Below are 20,715 nucleotides of genomic sequence, written 5' to 3' on the forward strand. Positions count from 1 at the left end.
CACACATGATGACCTTTATGGCACTACTCAAGGAACATATACTGTAATGTGATCGAATACAGCGCTTAACCCATTCTGACCTGAGATCAGATTCTAAAAATGTCTTCTACATCCCGACAGTTTTCTGAAAAAGCTATGTTTCTATGTCAGTCGTTCTTCGATTTTTCAAAAATAGCAGATCTACAAGCTCGTAGCGCGCCACCGAGTGGCGCGCTACGAGCTTGTAGATCTGCTATTTTTCAATAGCTAAAGCATAACATAATAGTGTCCTGTGTAGTGCCAGCGACTTGGGGAAATAACTGAACGACAAGCTAAACATAGATCAACCTTTTTTTTTTATGTTGACATTTTCAGACGTTCTTTTTATAATAACATGCCACACAAATAGGTGGATATAATAGTCCTATAGTGTTTTCCAGATGATAAACCATCATCTTAACCCATTCTGGTGTTAGCATCATGTTATGCTTTAGCTATTGAAAAATAGCAGATCTACAAGCTCATAGCGCGCCACCGAGTGGCGCGCTACGAGCTTGTAGGTCTGCTATTTTTTGAAAAATCGAAGAACGACTGACACTTTTAGAATCTGATCTCAGGTCAGAATGGGTTAATCAGACCAGTGTGTGTCCCGTGGAAACCTCGTATGAATCTGATCTCAGGTCAGAATGGGTTAAAATCTACAGTATACAGTAGTGGTGAGCACTCACCTGGCCTTCTTTCTTCTGCTTTGCACTGCTGTACATCTGGTTGATGCTCTGGCTGAAGTTCTGGAACTCTGGGATGATGAACTTCTTTCTGAAGGCCTTGGTCAGCAGCATGATGTTGTCACCCACACACCTACGTATAGGAGACACAATGGAACGTTTTTAGGCCACAATTACTATACTGTGAGTGAGTGTGTGATCTCATACAATCAAATTAAAACATAATACAATGTAATTTTGCCATTACATAGTTTGTTTTATTTTAACTATATGTAACGGCAAAATTACAGTGTGTTGTGTTTTAATGTGATTGTATGAGGAAGAGCAGTCTTCACTGTAGTGACGACTAACGGGGATCCGTAATAAACAATACACAATATATAGAGACAGGTGACTTCATTGGTGACAACATGAATCTAATCCCCAACTATTGTATTCTCTGGATCAACAAACTGTCAGAACATAACACTCTGTCCGGTACAGTGTTGACCCTGAGCTCTTCCTCCTCGATGATTCTTGTTCCTTGCTTAGCTCTTCCGAAGGTTTTGCTTCTTGGTGCATTTTGTAAGGTTTGCCTTTTTGACTCTCTTGTTTATAGCATTCTGCTTTTTGAAAGAGTTTTGCATTGCATTCCTGATTTTTGTGCTTGCAGCTACAGCTAACACTTTGTTGTAAGCTTGACCTTGTTTACCTTTAATAAATCTATTATGTTGAACTTTCCTCTGCATTTGGGTTCAGTCATTCTGCTACCGTGACACTTCCGGGTTCAGACAGGCTTTGGGAGAGTCGGGGCATCTTGACTGGGGGGTGCATGAGTTCTGACTCTGAGACAAAGTTCAGTGACCATCAGAAGTTCTGAATGATGTCAATTTGTAGTTCTATCACCTCCCTTTACGAATCAAACAACTCTTCCACAATCTTGGAATGCAAAAAAATGACAGTCACATGTGTCATATTTGGATAGAACCCAACCCCAGAGAATGCACATGTCAGTGCTACAGTAGTCTTCACGCCTCTTTCACAATTGAGTCTGTAACCACACCTAGAAAAAGTTGTGAAAGGAAGGCGTGTGGCATTTCCATTCAAGAAAATATATTGCACCAACAAATAATTCCACCCACTTCTTTAAACCTGTAAACACACGACAAAATAAAGTTGATGCTGCTATTTTTGTATTTATATTTCTGCTAAGCAACTACTGTATAGCAGTAGCTGGATAGGCTTCAACCAAATAGAGTTACAGTAGGAATTATTTACACGACTGCAAACTTAGATGAAAGCGAAGGGTGGGTTTACTTTCTTCACATAATATGTGAAGAAAGTAAACCCACCCTTCACTTGCACTAAAACATTACATTATTATTATTTTAGTGAACGTTGTGTGAGCCACCACTAGATAAGATCTTCTTATCTCGTTCAGCCTTTGTCTCACATGTATGATGTATGATACCTGTATGTTCTGGCAATCCCAATATTATGGAAACAAGATATCCCGGGCACACACATTTATTGTTCAGAGTACAGCCTGGTCCTACTGTATGACCAGACTGGCCTCTTATCTGTGTGTAGTCTATAAAACTAACACACTAAATATTATCACTTCTCACCTCTGAGTGTTTCATGTTGTAAACCTTTATCTTAAAATACGAAGCCGCATTCCAATAGAGCCAATGTAGCTATTTTATAGTCAGAAGCTCTTGCTAATACCCTGCAAGGGTTCAATGTATTCAATATATAAAACCCACAGGCAGACTTAGCTATACTTTCACTTTCACAATGTTTCAGAAATATTGAAAATAGCTTCTCTACAAGCATACAATGTGCCACAAAGAGACGCATTGTGAGCTATTCCTGCTACTTCTGTGTGACATTCTTCTATGCCTACGGCAAAGGAGGGAAATAAATGTGGAATGTGGAAATACTAGGTTTCTGCCAGACAACAACGATATATAGTTATATATATATATACGTGACGATATCGTATATATTTGTTTCGCCTCAACCTCTTCAAGAATTCCTTTCCAATGTCCTAAGTATTAAATATAGCTGTGGCAACTTCACATTCTGACCCAGCTGGGCATAGCTCACAACTACTCACTAACCAAAGGTGATGCGAGTGTGACTTCTGGGAATTGTGGAGAGAGGTTGTCTTATTAATTTATTTTTTCGCAAAACAAAAGAAAACAAGTAAATTGAGTTAGTTTTCTCTAAGGTATACTGTACATAGATATTTATAGAGATCTCTTGAGCATTCTACTTTGCAAAGGGAAAACTGTTTCACCGTCCTAACGAATTTAAGAACACAAGAACGAATTTAAGAACATAAGTGAGCTACTACGTATAAGAGCATGCAGAGTAGAGACAGTCCGATACATCGGTTTGCCCGAGTTTTTGGATGATCAGCTTTAACTATCACTATCATCATCACTATTTTGGGATTCAAAATTGTTCCATAGTAGCTGATGTGCTGCATGTCAGTTGCCCTGACTGACCTCTTTCAACTATCCACTTTTAACTTCAACAGAAGGTTGAAGGTTTCCATTCTGAGGAGAGTCAAAGAATCAAGACGGTTTGATTTGCAGCAGTGAAATGTTGTTAGTTGGGACATTGTGCAAATTGTGCAAAACATTCTAATGAAATAATAATCAAAGTAGGCGGAAACTATTACACTAAACATATATGAATTTGTTTTACAACAATGGTAAAAATGCTGGATGTTACTGTATGTAAGTTAGAGTTATAGGTTTAGGTCTCGTCTTAGACAGAACTCTAACTTACTGTATCTAAAAACTGTGTGTATTTTGCATAACATTAGCAGATCTACATTAAAGAGTAGTGGATCTGTTACTTTTGATGCTTTTGTGTGATGACGTAAGACAGTAGTAGGGCATTAATTTACCCAAAAAACTAAAACACAAAGTTGGCCGACTACAGCAACATTACAAAGGTTCAGCGGCAGAGTGGACAGAATGACCATGTCACCTAGTAACGGGACGAGAGGTCAGCGGAGTAACCCAGTAACCCAGAAGTGTATTCATTAACCCGTGTTTGACCATTACCACCACTAGGGAGCCACTTGTTGATGCAAGTCGATAAGCCGAGTGGTTTAATATAAGTCCAAACCTGAGTGCCACCTGTCCCCCGGGCACCCACACGCAGCCAACCTTCTGTGCATACATGCATTCTGGCTGTAGCAGCAGCTGTCCGCCATAAAACTGCTGCCTCTGTCAATCCTCATCTGGCTGAAATAACTCACGCACGCATGCACGCACGAGCACGTATACACGCGCACATACGCACACGCACACGCATGCACGGACATACACACACACTCTGGCTGAGCGTGCACAACCGACAACATATACCCCTTAACCTTGCCTAACCTCCCGGCTCACTCACACACGCGAAACCTTCAGAGGCTTAGCCCTCTGAAGGTTTCACGTGGGCTTTCGGAAGAAGCAGCGCTCACGCCATGCTGAAGCCAACTCTGGGGGGGGGCTTCAGTCCAGTTGATGCCACCGTTGTGCCAGGGTGGCAGAATGGTGGCAGAATGAATCAACTGGATTTAGTTAATGTGTGTCTGTCTGTCTGTCTGTCTGTCTGTCTGTCTGTCTGTCTGTCTGTCTGTCTGTCTGTCTGTGTGTGTGTCTGTGTCACGGTCACAGACTTTGCCCATCTAGATGTTGTATTTCTATGTTCTTGTTCTAGTTGTTTTGGTTCTTGTTGTCTTCCCCAGGTGTTTCTCATGAGTATAATCAGCCCTCATGTGTATATTAGTCTTGTTTCTCCAGTCAGTCCTTTGTTGTCGAGTCATTGTTTGGTGTCAGTTCATCATGTTAGTTTGAGTTATCTGTCTCTGTTCACCTTTATTAACCCATTCTGACCTGAGATCAGATTCTAAAAATGTCTTCTACATCCTGACAGTTTTCTGAAAAAGCTATGTTTCCGTGTCAGCCGTTCGAGCTTGTAGATCTGCTATTTTTCAATAGCTAAAGCATAATGCTAAAACCAAAAGGGGTTCCCACCCAAAAAACACCCAACCATGGGGGGGGCTGCCCTAAGGTTCGACCTCCCGTTAGTTCGACCGCGTTGCTCCCGTGCTTGCGGTTAGGTTTAGGCGTTGCTCCCGTGCTTGCGGTTAGGGTTAGGGTTAGGGCCGTGCTTGCGGTTAGGTTTAGGCGTTGCTCCCGTGCTTGCGGTTAGGGTTAGGGTTAGGGTTAGGGCCGTGCTTGCGGTTAGGTTTAGGCGTTGCTCCCGTGCTTGCGGTTAGGGTTAGGGTTAGGGTTAGAGATATGGTTAGTAATGGTCGATCTAACGGGAGGTCGAACCAATGCTACGCTGCCACCATGGGTTTGATCACCACCTGCCTGGCTGTCCTGCTTTTGGGTGCTCACCTCACCAGAACGTGTCTGTCTGTCTGTCTGTCTGTCTGTCTGTCTGTTGAGCGAGAGAGAGCAGTGTGCAGATTGAACAACAAACAAAGTAAAGTTCTCTCTTACTTCCTGAAGAGCTCGTGGTCGATGATGACTGGTCCAGAGCTGTCACGTGTCGACTGGCGCATCTGCTGGATGGTGTGACGCAGGCGGGGATCGGAGGGCGACAGACCCGTCTTTTTCAAAGCCTGCGGAGAGGGTGAGAGCGAGGCCATGTTTACACACACACACACACACACACACACACACACACACACACACACACACACACACACAAACACAGTTAACAAACAAGGTCAGACATGACTAGAAGGTATTTGAGGTAGTGGGGCCCCTTCTGAGTTGGGGGGGGGCGCTGAAGGACTTCAGTGCATTGTGGGTGTAACATGTTGCGACCGGTCGCAACATGTGTAAGCACAATGCACTTAAGGAATGAGTGCATTCGCCATGTGTCCGAGGGAAGCCTGATCTAAACCATTCTTAGATTTTTCTCCAGTTTATTCCTGAGTTTAAGTTTTGTTGTTTTGGGTTTTTACTGTTTTCCCTTTTTAAATAAGAAAATCCCCCAGGCTCATCTACTTAATATTTATATTTCAAGGTGTCCCTGTCCTATGTTTCTTTTCTGTTTCTGGGCCCGGTATCTAATGGCCCATTTGGTGACATTCTGTGACACCTTTTGCTTTGTGTCCCATGTTGGCTTGGTGTGGAATGTGCTACTGTGTCCCCTATATTCAAGATCAGATTTTTGGCATGTTTAATTAAACCTCCAGGAGAATCCGTGTTGAGGCCATGTTTACACACACTAGGCCTACATGATGTAATCAAACTGTGTTGCAGATTAAACTTTTTTCATAGATAGCAGGGCTTAAAGCCAAAACAAATCCCAAGACTCAAAATGTTTTGTTTTTGCAAATCACAGTCGCACCGTGACAGAATATGCCTCATTCAATAGTCAGTGTAAGTTACTGTAAGTTACTGTTAACCTGGAGTGTATAAGCCAGCCTGCTGTGCTGATGCTGATGAGATGAGATATACTTTATTAATCCCCGAGGGGAAATTGAAGCGTTACAACAAGCATAATGTGACACATAAAAGCTAAAAACTACTGGACAGACAGAAGAACACAAAACAGACCCAAATGGACATAACCACACAAGACCTGCAGTACCACCAGAGACCATAATTATGCCATTTGGGGGGAGGCAGTTCTTATGCATTCGCATCGTATATAGTCTGATAGCAGTTAATTGGCATGAAAGAAAGTCTGTATCGTTCCGTGTGCATCCTCGGGGGGGGTGTGATGAGCCTACGGCTGTAAGTTATCAGTTAAGTTATGGGACAGTTTCTATTCCAGGAGAGCCGGCTCCACACTAGGCCTGTTAGTTCTTTTCAAAGGCTTTACTCTAATAAGCGATAAGTGAGTGAGCTCATGCTTAACACAGTGGCGGTGAATGAATGTTTGCTTTCTGAAATGCACTGCGATATGTATGTCACTGTGCCACTGGACACACTGAGAACACTAAACACTCCATTATGATGTAACTAAATAAGTAAGTAGCCTCAGGAAGCGACGTAACAGAGCCATACAGTAGGCCTGGACAGAAGATAGCGTGACGTCTCTCGTTTCCGTAGCATGAGAGGCAGCTCGTATAGTACAAAGTACACTCCCTGGACATGACGCTAGTATGTCATGTGTCTTTGACATGTACTGCTCATACAGTAATATCTTAGTTTTACGTACATGGCATTTACATATCTTTGTAGTTGTATACCTGACATTCATTCATCGTTATTTGATTATTTATTATATATTTTATGTGGGGTTTTTTTAACACTTTCCTTTCCTATATTCTCCTTTCCCTCCCTCCCCTTTTTTAAAGATTTGTTTTGGGCTTTTCTGCTTTTATTGATAGTTTCAAGTGAAGATTGATTGATTGAGAGAAGGGGAGAGACAATAATATGCAGCAAAGGTCGTCATGAACAGGACTCGAACACGCAACGCAACGCAACGCAACGTCAGGCCAGAGCCTATGCTGGCATGCACCTGGACCACTAGACTAGGCCACCGGGCGCCCCCACCTCCCTCTCTTTTTCTTCTGAGCACAGAAAAGAAATTCGAAACCTGCAGTATGACAAAGTTGATTCTTATTTTTACAAGAGTACTAGATTACACAGCCTGGACATGATGTACAAGTAAACCCCCTGCCCACATGACACTAGTATTATGTCCCAGGGACATATCTATCCAACCCTTGATGCTGAGTGCCAATGCCAAGGAGGCATTGGGTATCATTTTTATAATCTTTGGTATGTTTCCGACTCGGCCATGGAATGAATCCTATAACCTCATGGTCACAGATATTCTAAGTTCCAGTGAGCTGTTGTCAAATCAGCTCCTTCCACAATGAAGCACTGTCTCTGTTATTACGAGGCAGGATTCCTTGCATTTCCGTAACATAAGACACAATACGATATTTATCATCAACAGTGTTCATTTCGTCAACCAAAACTCTGACGGAAAATAGTCAGTGACTACTATAGCTTTTTTTTAAATGACAAACTAAATTAAAACTAAGCCATGCTGACTAAATCTAAGACTAAATATATTGTCAATTTCTTCAACAAATAAAATTAGACTAAAATGTTAAGGAGCTACTATAGTGGAGAAGAGATCCAGTAGAACTAAGAGACAATTTAATGTTTGCTTGGGTGTATAGTTGATCTACATTCTAATCTACATGCGCTGCAAGACATGCTATTTTCAGCATGCTACCAAGTGTAAAATCTTCCACTGTCTACAACTCTACAACAACATCAATGCCTGCCAAAATACATTTGATTTTAGTCAACAAAATCAACTGTAGATTTAGTAGACTAAAATATGACAAATCAAAGGGTACACACACACACACACACACACACACACACACACACACACACCCACCCACCCACCCCTGTGGCCTAGATATATACCTCCCTATGAAAATAGCTGAGTTGCCAGAGTCACAAGATGGTCATTATTCACTGGAGTGGGACTAGTTAGTATCTCCAGGGGCATCTGAGCCCCACATGAGGCCCCCTATAGCGCTGAGACATGTCAGAACACAACAAGAATGGTGCAAGAAGTGCTCACTTTTTAGTTCACATGCTAGCTTCAAGAAACTTATAGATTCTGTCTGCATTTAAGTTGCAACACCCAAGCTTTCTTTGACAGCTCAGTCATCATCTTGTCTGATCGTATGAAGACATGATGGGGGTATACCGGGGGTCCGCAGCAAAATGTGTTAATATTTGTTTGTCATGTTTATTTCGAATATGCCAATAAAACAGAAACAATTCCTTGCATTTCACAAGGAAAAACAATTTAAATAAAATATAAAATATAAATAAAATATAAAAATAGCAGCAAGAAGAAATAAAAGGAAAATTAAAAAAAAGAAAGAAATCTAAGCATATCCGAAAAGGAGTGAGAAGATATAGCATCACAATCATTTTATTGCCCATATTTTAGGGTAAATTCAAGAAAGTCGCACCTGTACGTAACGCTCGGATAGATTACATACAATACATGCTCGGATGGATTACATAACAAAACAGCCACTGTTGTGTTATGAGCTGTCTGTAAACTCAGTGGCAGAGATGATTTGTTTGTGCTCATAAGTCTGCCAGCACACGTAAATCTCTCCACGTGCTGCATATGTGCCGTTTAGAAAACAGGTGGTAGGAACATGTTGAGTGATTAACAATGAGTACATGCTTCCAGACGCATATTGGAACACAAACAAAAGCATGACTAGTCTGTCACTAGTCTGTCACTAGTCTGTCACTAGTCTGTAACTAGTCTGTCAGTCACTAGTCTGTCACTAGTCTGTCAGTCACTGGTCTGTTACTATAGTCTGTCACTAGTCTGTCACTAGTCTGTCACTAGTCTGTCAGTCACTGGTCTGTTACTATAGTCTGTCACTAGTCTGTCACTAGTCTGTCAGTCACTGGTCTGTCACTAGTCTGTCAGTCACTGGTCTGTCACTAGTCTGTCACTAGTCTGTCACTAGTCTGTCACTGAGTTGAGTTTGACAGAAAGGTGCTCATAACATTACATCAGTGATACGTTGTTTTAAAACAGTTTTAACAGACAAATGTAATGTGCAATATTGGTGAATTTACCACTGTGTAATTATACAATCATGGGACCTTCCTGTGTCATGAATGGGCTGTGAATGGAGGGTGTTGTTCCATGGACTCCACAAGAGAAGATCTCTTGCACAATGCTTCCCAAAGATTCTCCCAAAATATAAAAAAATGTCAGATCAAAACAGCTAGCCCCTCCTATATACAGATTTAATGTTTGCTTTTAGGTCAATGTTTGTTTTAAAAACGCCATTGACAATGAAGGGAAAATGTACGTCATCTTGTCCCTAACACAAACATTAATAAATGCCATTAACAAATAAAGATAATTTTATGTTTGTTTTGACACTGTTTGTTTCACATCATCATTACATCACCTAATCATAGCAACATGAGTTAGACTTTAATTATTAATAGATTAATAGATGTTGCAAGATGATAAGAGTGTCCCTCACTTCACACGGGTGTGATTTTTCTGCTATAATTAATTTAGCTAGGGACCCCCTGGAACTGCCTCAGGGACCCCCTGGTTGTTCTAGTTCAAGTTACTTTACTGCAGTACTGTCTGTTAAGTAGGCTATCACAGTATGTTGAAACAGCAGTCAGTCTCTCAGCAGTCAGCACAGCCCTGCTGTGCTGCTGTGTTAATTTGAGTGTGCATGTAAAAGGTGTTAATCATGGCACAGCAGGCAGATTGCAGACCCCCTGTGCATTGCAAGCAAGGGTGTGTTGTGTTCAAGGGTCTTGTTGTAGCAGAGCGGCTGAAAACCTCAGCCCGATGACCTAAAACGTCTAATATCTCCCCTGAGTCATATGGAATTCCTTCGCTTAGTGGTTAAGAAAGATGTTGGTATAGAGCTGTCGCCTCACAGCTAGGAGGTCCTGTGGGCGTGTTCTCTCTCATATTATGAGAAATACAGCATCTAATATGCAACATGACATGACATGACATGCAGGAGGAGAGAGAGCAGGCAGGAATGTGAGGAATTGGAATGAGGCTCTCAGTCGGACAGTCCAGCCTGCTTGATTCCTCCAGACTCGCATCTATCTAATGTACGTGCGAGTTGAGGATTTGTTTTTTGCTTTATATAAGTAACGTTTAAATAAAGTATTATCTGAGTGTTATGTTGCAGGATGAACATGTTACAGTATGTGTAAAATGTATACAAATACAAACTGGATCTATCATCTAAACACCCTGGATCTAAAAGGCTTAATCTAAGCAGCCGTGGCACAGTAGCTGAATGAACCTTTAGACTATGGGTTCTGTTGGCCTTGGCTGAACGTGCTGCTGAGAGAAATACACGTGCCCATTCAACACGCTTAAACCCTGGCATTCAACACGCTTAAACCCTGGCATTCAACACGCTTAAACCCTGGCATTCAACACGCTTAAAACCTGGCATTCAACACGCTTAAACCCTGGCATCCGTGTTCATTCAACACGCTTAAACCCTGGCATTCAACACGCTTAAACCCTGGCATTCAACACTCTTAAACCCTGGCATTCAACACTCTTAAACCCTGGCATTCAACACGCTTAAACCCTGGCATTCAACACTCTTAAACCCTGGCATTCAACACGCTTAAACCCTGGCATTCAACACTCTTAAACCCTGGCATTCAACACGCTTAAACCCTGGCATTCAACACGCTTAAACCCTGCCCATTCAACACGCTTAAACCCTGGCACCCGTGTTCATTCAACACGCTTAAACCCTGCCCATTCAACACGCTTAAACCCTGGCACCCGTGTTCATTCAACACGCTTAAACCCTGGAATTCAACACGCTTAAACCCTGGCACCCGTGTTCATTCAACACGCTTAAACCCTGGCATTCAACACGCTTAAACCCTGGCATTCAACACACTTAAACCCTGGCATTCAACACGCTTAAACCCTGGCATTCAACACGCTTAAACCCTGGCATCCGTGTTCATTCAACACGCTTAAACCCTGGCATGATTCAACACGCTTAAACCCTGGCATCCATGTTTTGGGTATAAAAATAGCAAAGTAAATTGCAGATTTACAAGCAGACACAAGAAGAGCGTGCAATGTGATCTGCTAATTTTGCTATTCAGGAGAACTTGACCGTTGCTGTCGGGCAGAAACCTCATTTTCCATATTTCAACTTTTGGTGTTTTTCCTGTAAATTGGTTTCCGTAATTTAACCCAGAGCCTTAGATATAGACAGAGTTACACAAACTGCGTTCACTTCATGGGGCTTCAGTCCAATGGAGGCTCTCCTACATAGACTTCTATTGAGAATGGGGACAACCAACTGGGAGAAGTCCTGGACCGGGAGTAGGCAGAAATGCCTTGGACTCAGGCAACAGCCCAGCTTTAATGATCTTAAATCCCTTTATTTTAGATTGTTTTGTAGTGAAAAATAGTACAACATAAACATTAAAGAGACTGTAGTTGTTACTGTACAATACTTTAAAACAGTTGTCATGTTTGCACACATGCTTAAAATAGCTCTTATTTGCGCCGCCCTCGTTGAAAACAATGTATTTCCAACTCCAGCTTGTCTCAGTTCAGGCTGCATTAGAACAGAGCTCGAGCACTCCGTTTCCGCCCCCTCAATGTCGTAACTCTTCTATTCGATGGCTCTGATTTAACCCAACTTGATCATACTGCAGCGTCACACCAAAGCATCAAAAGTAGCAGATCTGCCAGCTCAAAACGTGATGCGAATTGGCGTGTTTCGAGCTAGTAGATCTGTAATCTGAGTTCCCAGAAGTTTTATTTTTCGCCACTAGGCGGGCGAGAAAAAAGGAACTTCTGGTAAAAAAGGAACGTATCCCTGTGAGGGAAGTACGTTGCACTCAGAATCTGAGCGGACACTCCCCTTTCCGGTCTGAGGCACTGTGCATACCATGAAAATAGTCCGAAGGGAATCCAATTCCAAATTGAATTGTAGTAGGCCACCACCGCTCAAGGAGCAATTGTTTCCCTTCCGTCTTATTTAGATGTAGCGCCCACTCCATGTGGAACCCGCCCCTGTCTTTGATTCGCATTTCATTTGAAACGCAACGCACTGGGCCACGCCCCTGCTGCACAGGATCTGAGGCCAATTTTCCTAGACTAGTAGATCTGCTACTTCTGCTGTTTTATTTGAATTTATTTGAATCCTGAAAAGTAACAGTTTTGGACATAATGAGGTTTCCACCTGACAGATGTGTTGTTTGTATGTGCAAACGTATTCAAATATTAATCTTTAAAAAATAGCAAAGGAAATTGCAGATTTTACCAGCAGATACAAGAAGAACGTGCAATGTGATCTGCTAATTTTGCTATTCAGGAGAACTTGACCCATTTCCAGTGGCCGTGTGGTTAGAGTGTACGCCCCGGAGACTGCGGGAGGTCGGGTCGGGCCATACCAAAGGCTATAAAAACGAGACCCAAAGCCTCTGTGCTAAGTGCCTGTTATCAAAGGTTATAGATTAGGAAGTCCCTGTGACATACAGTACAGTACAGTATAGGAGGTGTCCTGGTACATGCATCAAGCCGCCTCACTCTACAGAAACAGGAGATAGGCTCCTGTCTGTCTCTACTCACCCTGTGCACCTCTTTGGTGGGCTGTGATGGACAGTTTAGAAACCTACATAGTGCCTAGCTCTGGTCCATAGCTCTAATGCGTTTCATTTAGAGCTGTGTTACTCTCAACTTCTGCCGCTCGCATGAATGCAGACCAGCCTCTACTCTTTAGCGTAAATAAAAAGAACGTTTTTGCTACTCACCAAAACAAAGGCTAGTTGTGTCATTAGAAAGCCTACTTTCCTTAGTGGACGCACTCTGAGCCCCCCCCCCCCACCACACGTATAAACTGTACTTTTTGGGCAGAAAGGGATTTTTTTTCACCGGAGGAAAAATATTCTCAGTTCTCTGGGCAATATCGGTAGAAGGCGCAGCGGAGTAACTAACAGTATTTTTTTCCCGGTGGAAACAAAATCCCCTTTTGGCCAAAAAGTACAGTTTATACGTGTGGTGGGGGGGGGGGGTGGGGGGCTCAGAGTGCGTCCACTATAAGGAAAGTAGGCTTTCTAATGACACAACTCGCCTTTGTTTTGGTCAGTAGCAAAAACGTTCTTTTTATTTACGCTAAAGAGTAGAGGCTGGTCTGTATTTATGCGAGCGGTGGAAAGTTGAGAGTAACACAGCTCTAAATGAAACGCATTAGAGCTATGGACCAGAGCTACATAGTGCCTACCATTGCTACCGATGTCATCATCAATGGGGATTCCAAACACGATGGTGTCGAGCTTGTAGATCGTTTCTAGTATGAACTAACCACCTTTTTTGAAGGAGAAATGCTGTCTGCAACCGTCCATGATAAGTACATCTAAAGAGTTATGTCTTAACCCATTCTGACCTGAGATCAGATTCATAACGAGGTTTCCACTGGACACACACTGGTCTGATGAACCCATTCTGACCTGAGATCAGATTCTAAAAATGTCAGTCTTTCTTCGATTTTTCAAAAATAAGCAGACCTACAAGCTCGTAGCGCGCCACTCGGTGGCGCGCTATGAGCTTGTAGATCTGCTATTTTTCAATAGCTAAAGCATAACATGATGCTGACACCAAAAGGGGTTCCCGTTCAGAATGGAATAAAAAGGCCACACACACTGATAGCCAAAGTGCAGATTATTTATTAGGATGCAGAGTAGAATAGAAACCAACGTTCATCCAAATAAATAATCGGCACTTTGGCTATCAGTGTGTACGTGCGGCCACTCTTTTGTCTTTTTAAGACATAACTCTTTAGATGTTTCTGCCGTGAGCTGGCACCACTACCTGCAAGACTGGTGTGCGTTTAGCATCCTCCTGCAGCATGATGAGTGCATAACAAATATACCTGAAATATATCAAATTTTTATAAACCTCCTCCCCCACCTGTCAGCTCTGCTCCCTGGGAGGGAAACGACTGCTTGCCCTTGAGTCACCTGGAGTCTCACTGCTGGACACCAACTCACTTATTTATTCATTGCAGTATATTAACAGACCAGCTGTCTTTATGAAATGATACTCATGAATGAATGAATGCAATGTAGTTAGGTAATAATAGGTTTAACTCGTTAAAACCCGGGAAAGCGTCAGTGTCATTTTAGATCATAACCGATATACCGTTAACCATTGTTTTATGCTTTGGCTATTCAAAAATAGCACTGTATATACAAGCTCACACAGTACAGCACACTTTTAGATCTGCTATTTTCGAAAATCGTGAAAATGTGCGCACGTCTTTGAAAATAATAAGTATTTTATTAATATGAATACAATACTTTTTATAGATGGGGGGTCATATCATTTTGGGGCTCCTTTTATTGACATGAAAAGGTTTGAGAATCACTGACATTTTGAGAAAACAGTTTAGAAGGCATTTGTAGAATGGGCCTCAGCTCTCAATGGGTTAATATTGTGTTTTGGTGGGCAGAAGAGGAGGGGGGATGTTCAGGTGCTACTCAGGTGGTAGTCGGGTCTATAAATAGACCTTTTGTGTAAAGAAATGGGAAACTGTCATAATGTTTACCATTAAGCTAATAGAGCATGATAGATCCTGTGTCTATAGGGATCAGCGAGACGAAATACAACCACCTCAATATATTGTATTAACATAGGCTATACTCTACCATACTGACCAGCTCAGTGGCCTTGTGGTTAGAGTGTCCGCCCTGAGACTGGGAGGTCGGGGTTCGATCCCCGGCCGGGTCATACCAAAGACTCAAGCATCAAGGGTTGGATTAGGGGTATAAGTCCCTGCGACATACTAGCGTCATGTCCACGGGGTGTACGTGTACTTGTACATCAAGCTACTTGTACATCACGCTACAGAAACAGGAGATAGGCTTTGGGCCCCATGGCTCGGCAAGGCTACTTACTACTACTTACTATAAAAAAGTGACATAGTGCTTTGATGTATGAAAAGGGCAGTGCCTTTTTTTTAAGGCCTCCTAGTGTGAACGCTTTTATGCAAAAGGTTAATGGTTGAATAACCCTGTTGCCTTCACTATATTAGTGCAGTTACATGAGTGACCCAAATGTGCGGTGCTGGTGGTGATGCCACAGATCCCATGAGGTGTCATGCGTACAACACTAGGCGCTTGTGTTTAAACGTTCAACCAGCAGGAACCAGCAATGCGGAACATTGTATGTTTTGTATATATATCGGTGTGTTAGGCAGAAACCTTGTATACTGTATATATTATATATTTCAACTTTTTATGCTATTTCATAAATGTATGGCCTATGGCTGCCATACTATACACAGTGTCACACAAAAGTAGCCTCCATGTGTCACACAAATGTAGTACGATCAAGTAGGGCGTTAATTTAAGGAAAAACTCAAAGATTTTGTCCCAACAGCTACAAATTGGAAAACGGGTGTCGTTCACACCGTTCCCCCAATTTCCTGATAAGTAATGCTTTTGGACACCTGACAGCAATGATACTTATGTAAGCTAGTGTTTGGGTACAGTGAGTGTGTGTCTACAGAGCTAGTGTTTGGGTACAGTGAGTGTGTGTCTACAGAGCTAGTGTTTGGGTACAGTGAGTGTGTGTCTAGAGAGCCACTAGGGTGCTCCAGCAGGCTGTAAGCTAGTGTTTGGGTACAGTGAGTGTGTGTCTAGAGAGCCACTAGGGTGCTCCAGCAGGCTGTAAGCTAGTGTTTGGATACAGTGAGTGTGTCTACAGAGCCGACTGGGTGCTCCAGCAGGCATGGAGGTGACTCACTGTGATGAAATGGAGGAACATGGAAGTGACTGCACATGAACATGGAGGTGACTCAGTGTGATGAACTGTGACAGGGTGGGACAGGGTGCTCCAGCAGGCATGGAGGTGACTCAGTGTGATGAACTGGGACAGAGGGAACATGGAGGGAACATGGAGGTGACTCACTGTGATGAACTGGGACAGAGGGATCATCTCCTTTCCTTCTGTGATGGTGTAGAAGAGCAGGTCCTCGACGCCACATATCAGCGTATTTCTGTAAAGGCACAACACAAATATAACAAACGTCAAGTCACGGCGTGCGTGTGTGTATGTGTGTGCGTGAACCGTGAACCTCTCTTAAACGCTGTCTCATAACTTGGATATAAGTCCACCGACCGGGTGTTTATAGCTATCTAGCTATATATCTCGTGTTGTGTTTACAGCAGACTCCTCACTCAAATGTGCACTTTCAGTTTGGGCACATACACATTGCCCCAACATTTTATTTACCTGCCATAGTGTCAACCCCTCCTTACCCCTAGCTGTGTCGGATCGGTGGTTAGACTGGCATATTTGCAGATACCGATATGACCTGATATGACCAAATAAGGGCCGATCCGATACTTTTCCGATACCGATATCAGTATCGGGACATTCTCTAATTGAAACCATAAAGGAAACAGAATGCCCACAACAGTATAATGAAAGCACTCAGTAATGTCCTTTCATTGATTGATTTGCCTCACTCGGGACTCATGTAAAGGGTGTGTTTCCTCAGTGATCATGGTTAATTAAACCGTAGATTGATTTGTTTGCTGGTGCCAGGAATGCAAACGAAAAGAGTACGTATACATGTATGATTGGATGTGCCATAAGTCAGCACTAAGAGTCAGCGCCCAGCTTCAATCGGTAATGCTTAAAGCTGCTCGCGAGATACTCACTAGTAGCTAGTAGCTACCAACATCTAATATTCAGAGGAGGTGATGTCACTTAGGTGGAAGGTATAAAATACAGTATTCAAAGAGATTTTATTATACTACTAGCAGCAGTCTGTACCATATGGATATTATAAAACATAGTAGGCCTATCTAGGAGTATATCGAAACCTCATATGTCCACACTCTCTGATATTTTGAATATTCATATTGACCCCGATCCTGTACTAATTATTCTGGGTTTGTCAGACTCCATGCCTATATGTTGACGAGAGCACAGAAACAACTCTTCTCATATGGTCTGATTACAGCAACAACAAAAAAACTGAAAAAGGAGGAGGCTCCTGCATTTAAGCATTGGCTAAATTAAATTACTTAGTACACTTCATCTTGAGAGAATAAGGTATTTCCTGAGAAACAGGGAGAGATAATTTGATAAGGTTTGGCTGCCCCTTGTCCATTACTTGAGTAGAAACAATTAATAGACAGGATACCATTGATATGGTTGACTGTACGCCATTTTATTTTCAGATGTTTTCCATGAGCATTTCATATCATCTTACTATTTCATTCTATAGTATGCGGTGTCACTGAGCAGTATTGGTTTTTCTTTCCCTTTTTTGTTTTCTACAAAAGAAAAATGTATCTCATATCATAATGTTTGTGTAACAATTCATAATCTGTTCTCAATAAAAACCTATTTGACAATAAAGAAACCTCATATGAGGTTTTAGTAACAGTTTTGGACATATTGGGCTGTATTTTGCGTGTCTTAAGTACCTGGAGGCGTGATCAATGCCATTTGGCTATTCTGAGTGGCCAAAGAGCATTGACCACGCCTCCAGGTCTTTAGTTTACTCAAGTTAGGTAATAAGACCTGGTATACTTAAGACACGCAAAATACAGCCCATTATGTCCAAAACTGTTACTTTTCAGGATGCAAAGTCAACAGCATCAAAAGGAGCAGATCTATCCCACACACACGTCAATCTGCCAATCCATACAACCGAGAAGGGCTTTCAGCATCCCTCTCTGGGATGACCACACCCACCCCAATTTGTCTCCCCCCTTTCCCCTCAGCTCTCTCTTCCCACTCCTCTCCCCCTTTCCCCTCAGCTCTCTCTTCCCTCCTCTCCCCCTTTTCTCTCTTCCCCTATAGCTCTCTCCCAAAGCCCCCAGAACCGAAAGGAAGAACTGAAGCAACAACCTTCATGCCAGCTAGGACTCCAAGGTCAGTGACCCCATCCTCCTAAAACTGTCACTGTGTGTGTGTGTGTGTGTGTGTGTGTGTGTGTGTGTGTGTGTGTGTGTGTGTGTGTGGGTAGTCTATGTAAGTGTAGGCTATAGTAGTGTTTGTTCAGTATCAGGAGTCTCCTTGTCGATCCAGCTCTTTAGTAAAGTAAAGAGAATATACATTTTCGGGTCAGGTTAAGAATTGCATCCAGTCAGGAGAGAGATTAACTCACACAGAAGGAAACGGTATCCTGCTGCCCTACACAATAAACAAGTGATGACACAAAGAAATGATGAGCATGCAGACAACATTGGAATTAGAACAGGCCTTCAGCTCTACACTCGGTAGAATCTGCACCTGGCTCGCTCGCTGATAACAAACTATCTTTACACCTGGGAAAAACTGAATCCATTAATCTCTTTGGATCAAATAGTAATCTCAGCGAGGCAGATGGCTTCTTGGTTAGAGTGGGTGACAATATTATCACACGAAAAGATGAAATTAGCTACCTAGGTTTCATCCTGGAGGCTAATCTTTCCGGTGATAAAATGGCCACCAACGTAATCAAAAAAGTCAACCAAAGAACAAGATTCCTTTACAGGATCTCCTCACTGGTCAACAAAAACACATTGAAGACCCTAACAAGAGCCCTGGTACAAGGTTTCTTTGACTATGCATGCACCTCTTGGTACCACAGCACCTCCAAAGGCCCTTAAAACAAGGCTCCAGACTTCCCAAAACAAACTGGTCAGGCTCCTACTGGGCCTCACCCCCCGAACCCACCTCACCCCCCGAACCCACCTCACCCCTGCCCACTTTGAGAGGCTGGAATGGCTTAGGGTCAACGACAGAGTACAGCATCTTGCAATGGGTCTGGTCCACAAGATTCGATGCACCACCAAGATACCCAATTACCCATGTACCTGTAGATACTTCCTTAATGTCAACAAAGTCCACACCCACAACACCAGAGGGAGTGCAACCCAGTCCCCACAAAGGGCAAAATTATTTTCGCTCCTATGTGCCACCAAAATGTGGAACACCTACCAACAGTCATTAAGACATGCGTATCCCTTGAAACCGTGCTCAAAGGGCACCTACGGACGGCTGCAATTCAAAACTGGCCCCGTAAAATCTGACCCAGAACACTATTTCACTCCTTGGCCTGAACAATGTTGAAAAACAGGGTTTTTCATTTGAGTGACTGAAGTAAAACTGTTCATTTGAGGGACAGAAGTATGGCTCGTGTGGGACAAGTGGGATGGGGGGACCCCGTACGTCCCCGTCCCCCCATCCCACTTGTCCCACACAAGCGATACTGGAGTACCGGACTAGCAACTTACTACTTGAGTAATTGCTATTAAATGCCTTGATGTCATATTTGACCATAGGCATATTGGCTATCATTTATAAACTCCTCTGGTGTCTCACATTTTGTTTTAAAATCATGCTTTATTTTTATGCTATTTTAACAGGCTTAAAAACACATCTTGCAGGAAGAGACAATGAGAGAGCTTTACAACAGAAGGCCAACTATTAGGGGACTAAACTATTAGGGCATTTGAACACTGATGCCTGCCAGTCACAATAATGTGGGACAGGGTCTCAATTTGTGGGACGCCTGAAAAGTCTTGGAAACGATCGAGGGAGGGACTGTCCCACGCAAAGAGGGATCCGACATCTGCGGTCACCCATAGCTCTAAATCATCACAATAAAAAAAGCTTTCAATGTTTAACAACAAAAGTAGAAGATCCACCGAGCTTGTAGATCGCCTATACTTTTGACACTTTTCTGTGAGTGTACACACGGCTGTCGCTGTAGTAGGCTATGATCAAATAGGGGGTTAATTTATGGAAGACGTTAAGGACACAAAAAACTTAAATGGATATAGGTTTCTATATCCGATAGCAACTATATCAAACTGTAGGTCTAAGTGAAAAGTATCCCCAGCCTCCAGGTATTAAACCTACTTGTCGTCATCCATTTGATGTAAGCCTCTGTGTTGGCAGAGCAGCGATGCAACAGGTTGCTGCGTCCGGCCGCTGGACTTCACTGTGTTCTGCACCAGCTGGCGAATCCCCGCGTGGGTCGACCGTAAAGTTTTTAGACAGTGCATTTTAATAAAGTAAGACTGTAAAAGTCGACACTATAATAATAACGATAATTAATTGAAACTATACGTCAGTAAGTGAGTGAACCTCCTATTGCTTGTAATTGTTCGAGGACTTAGCAGAGTATGTCAGCTGGCTTCCCACTCCCTGCTCGTTCTTCGTTCAGATAGTCTACTACTGTAGCACCTGTCATGCTCGTCTCTAGGGGAGGAGCTGGCATGCAGTTACAGTTGAGTTCATATAGTGACAGTTAAGCTGATGATACTATCTCTGATTCTCCGACAATTCAAAACAAACAAAGTGGATCATCGATGACTCAGTCGGGGCCATGCAGGTAGGTTATGTTGTTGCGTATACGATTGCCATTACATTAATTAGCTTCAACCATGCAGTTTCACCCTAGTTTGTGTGACATCCTAGCCTAATATCCATCCTAGCCTAATATTTAGAT

The 20,715-nt window shown here is 42.7% G+C and overlaps 1 protein-coding gene across 2 annotated transcripts in view; it reads right to left on the bottom strand.

Annotated features, from left to right (window-relative positions):
* The window catches only part of gls2a (glutaminase 2a (liver, mitochondrial)), a 42,123-nt gene extending 21,702 nt beyond the window's left edge, over positions 1-20,421 (bottom strand). For both annotated transcript variants that reach the window (XM_080764641.1, XM_080764640.1), the window contains exons 1-4: positions 20,124-20,421; positions 16,170-16,257; positions 5,204-5,325; positions 708-837 (exon numbers count right to left, since the gene is read on the bottom strand). In XM_080764641.1, coding sequence (XP_080620767.1) covers positions 708-837; positions 5,204-5,325; positions 16,170-16,257; positions 20,124-20,269 — 486 coding nt within the window. In that variant the 5' untranslated portion in view covers positions 20,270-20,421. The remainder of the gene's footprint in view (positions 1-707; positions 838-5,203; positions 5,326-16,169; positions 16,258-20,123) is intronic.
* Between the last annotated feature and the right edge of the window lie 294 nt (positions 20,422-20,715).

Source organism: Protomyctophum bolini, assembly GCF_963924005.1.
Source record: "Protomyctophum bolini genome assembly, chromosome: 5".
In the NCBI taxonomy this organism is placed as follows: domain Eukaryota; kingdom Metazoa; phylum Chordata; class Actinopteri; order Myctophiformes; family Myctophidae; genus Protomyctophum; species Protomyctophum bolini.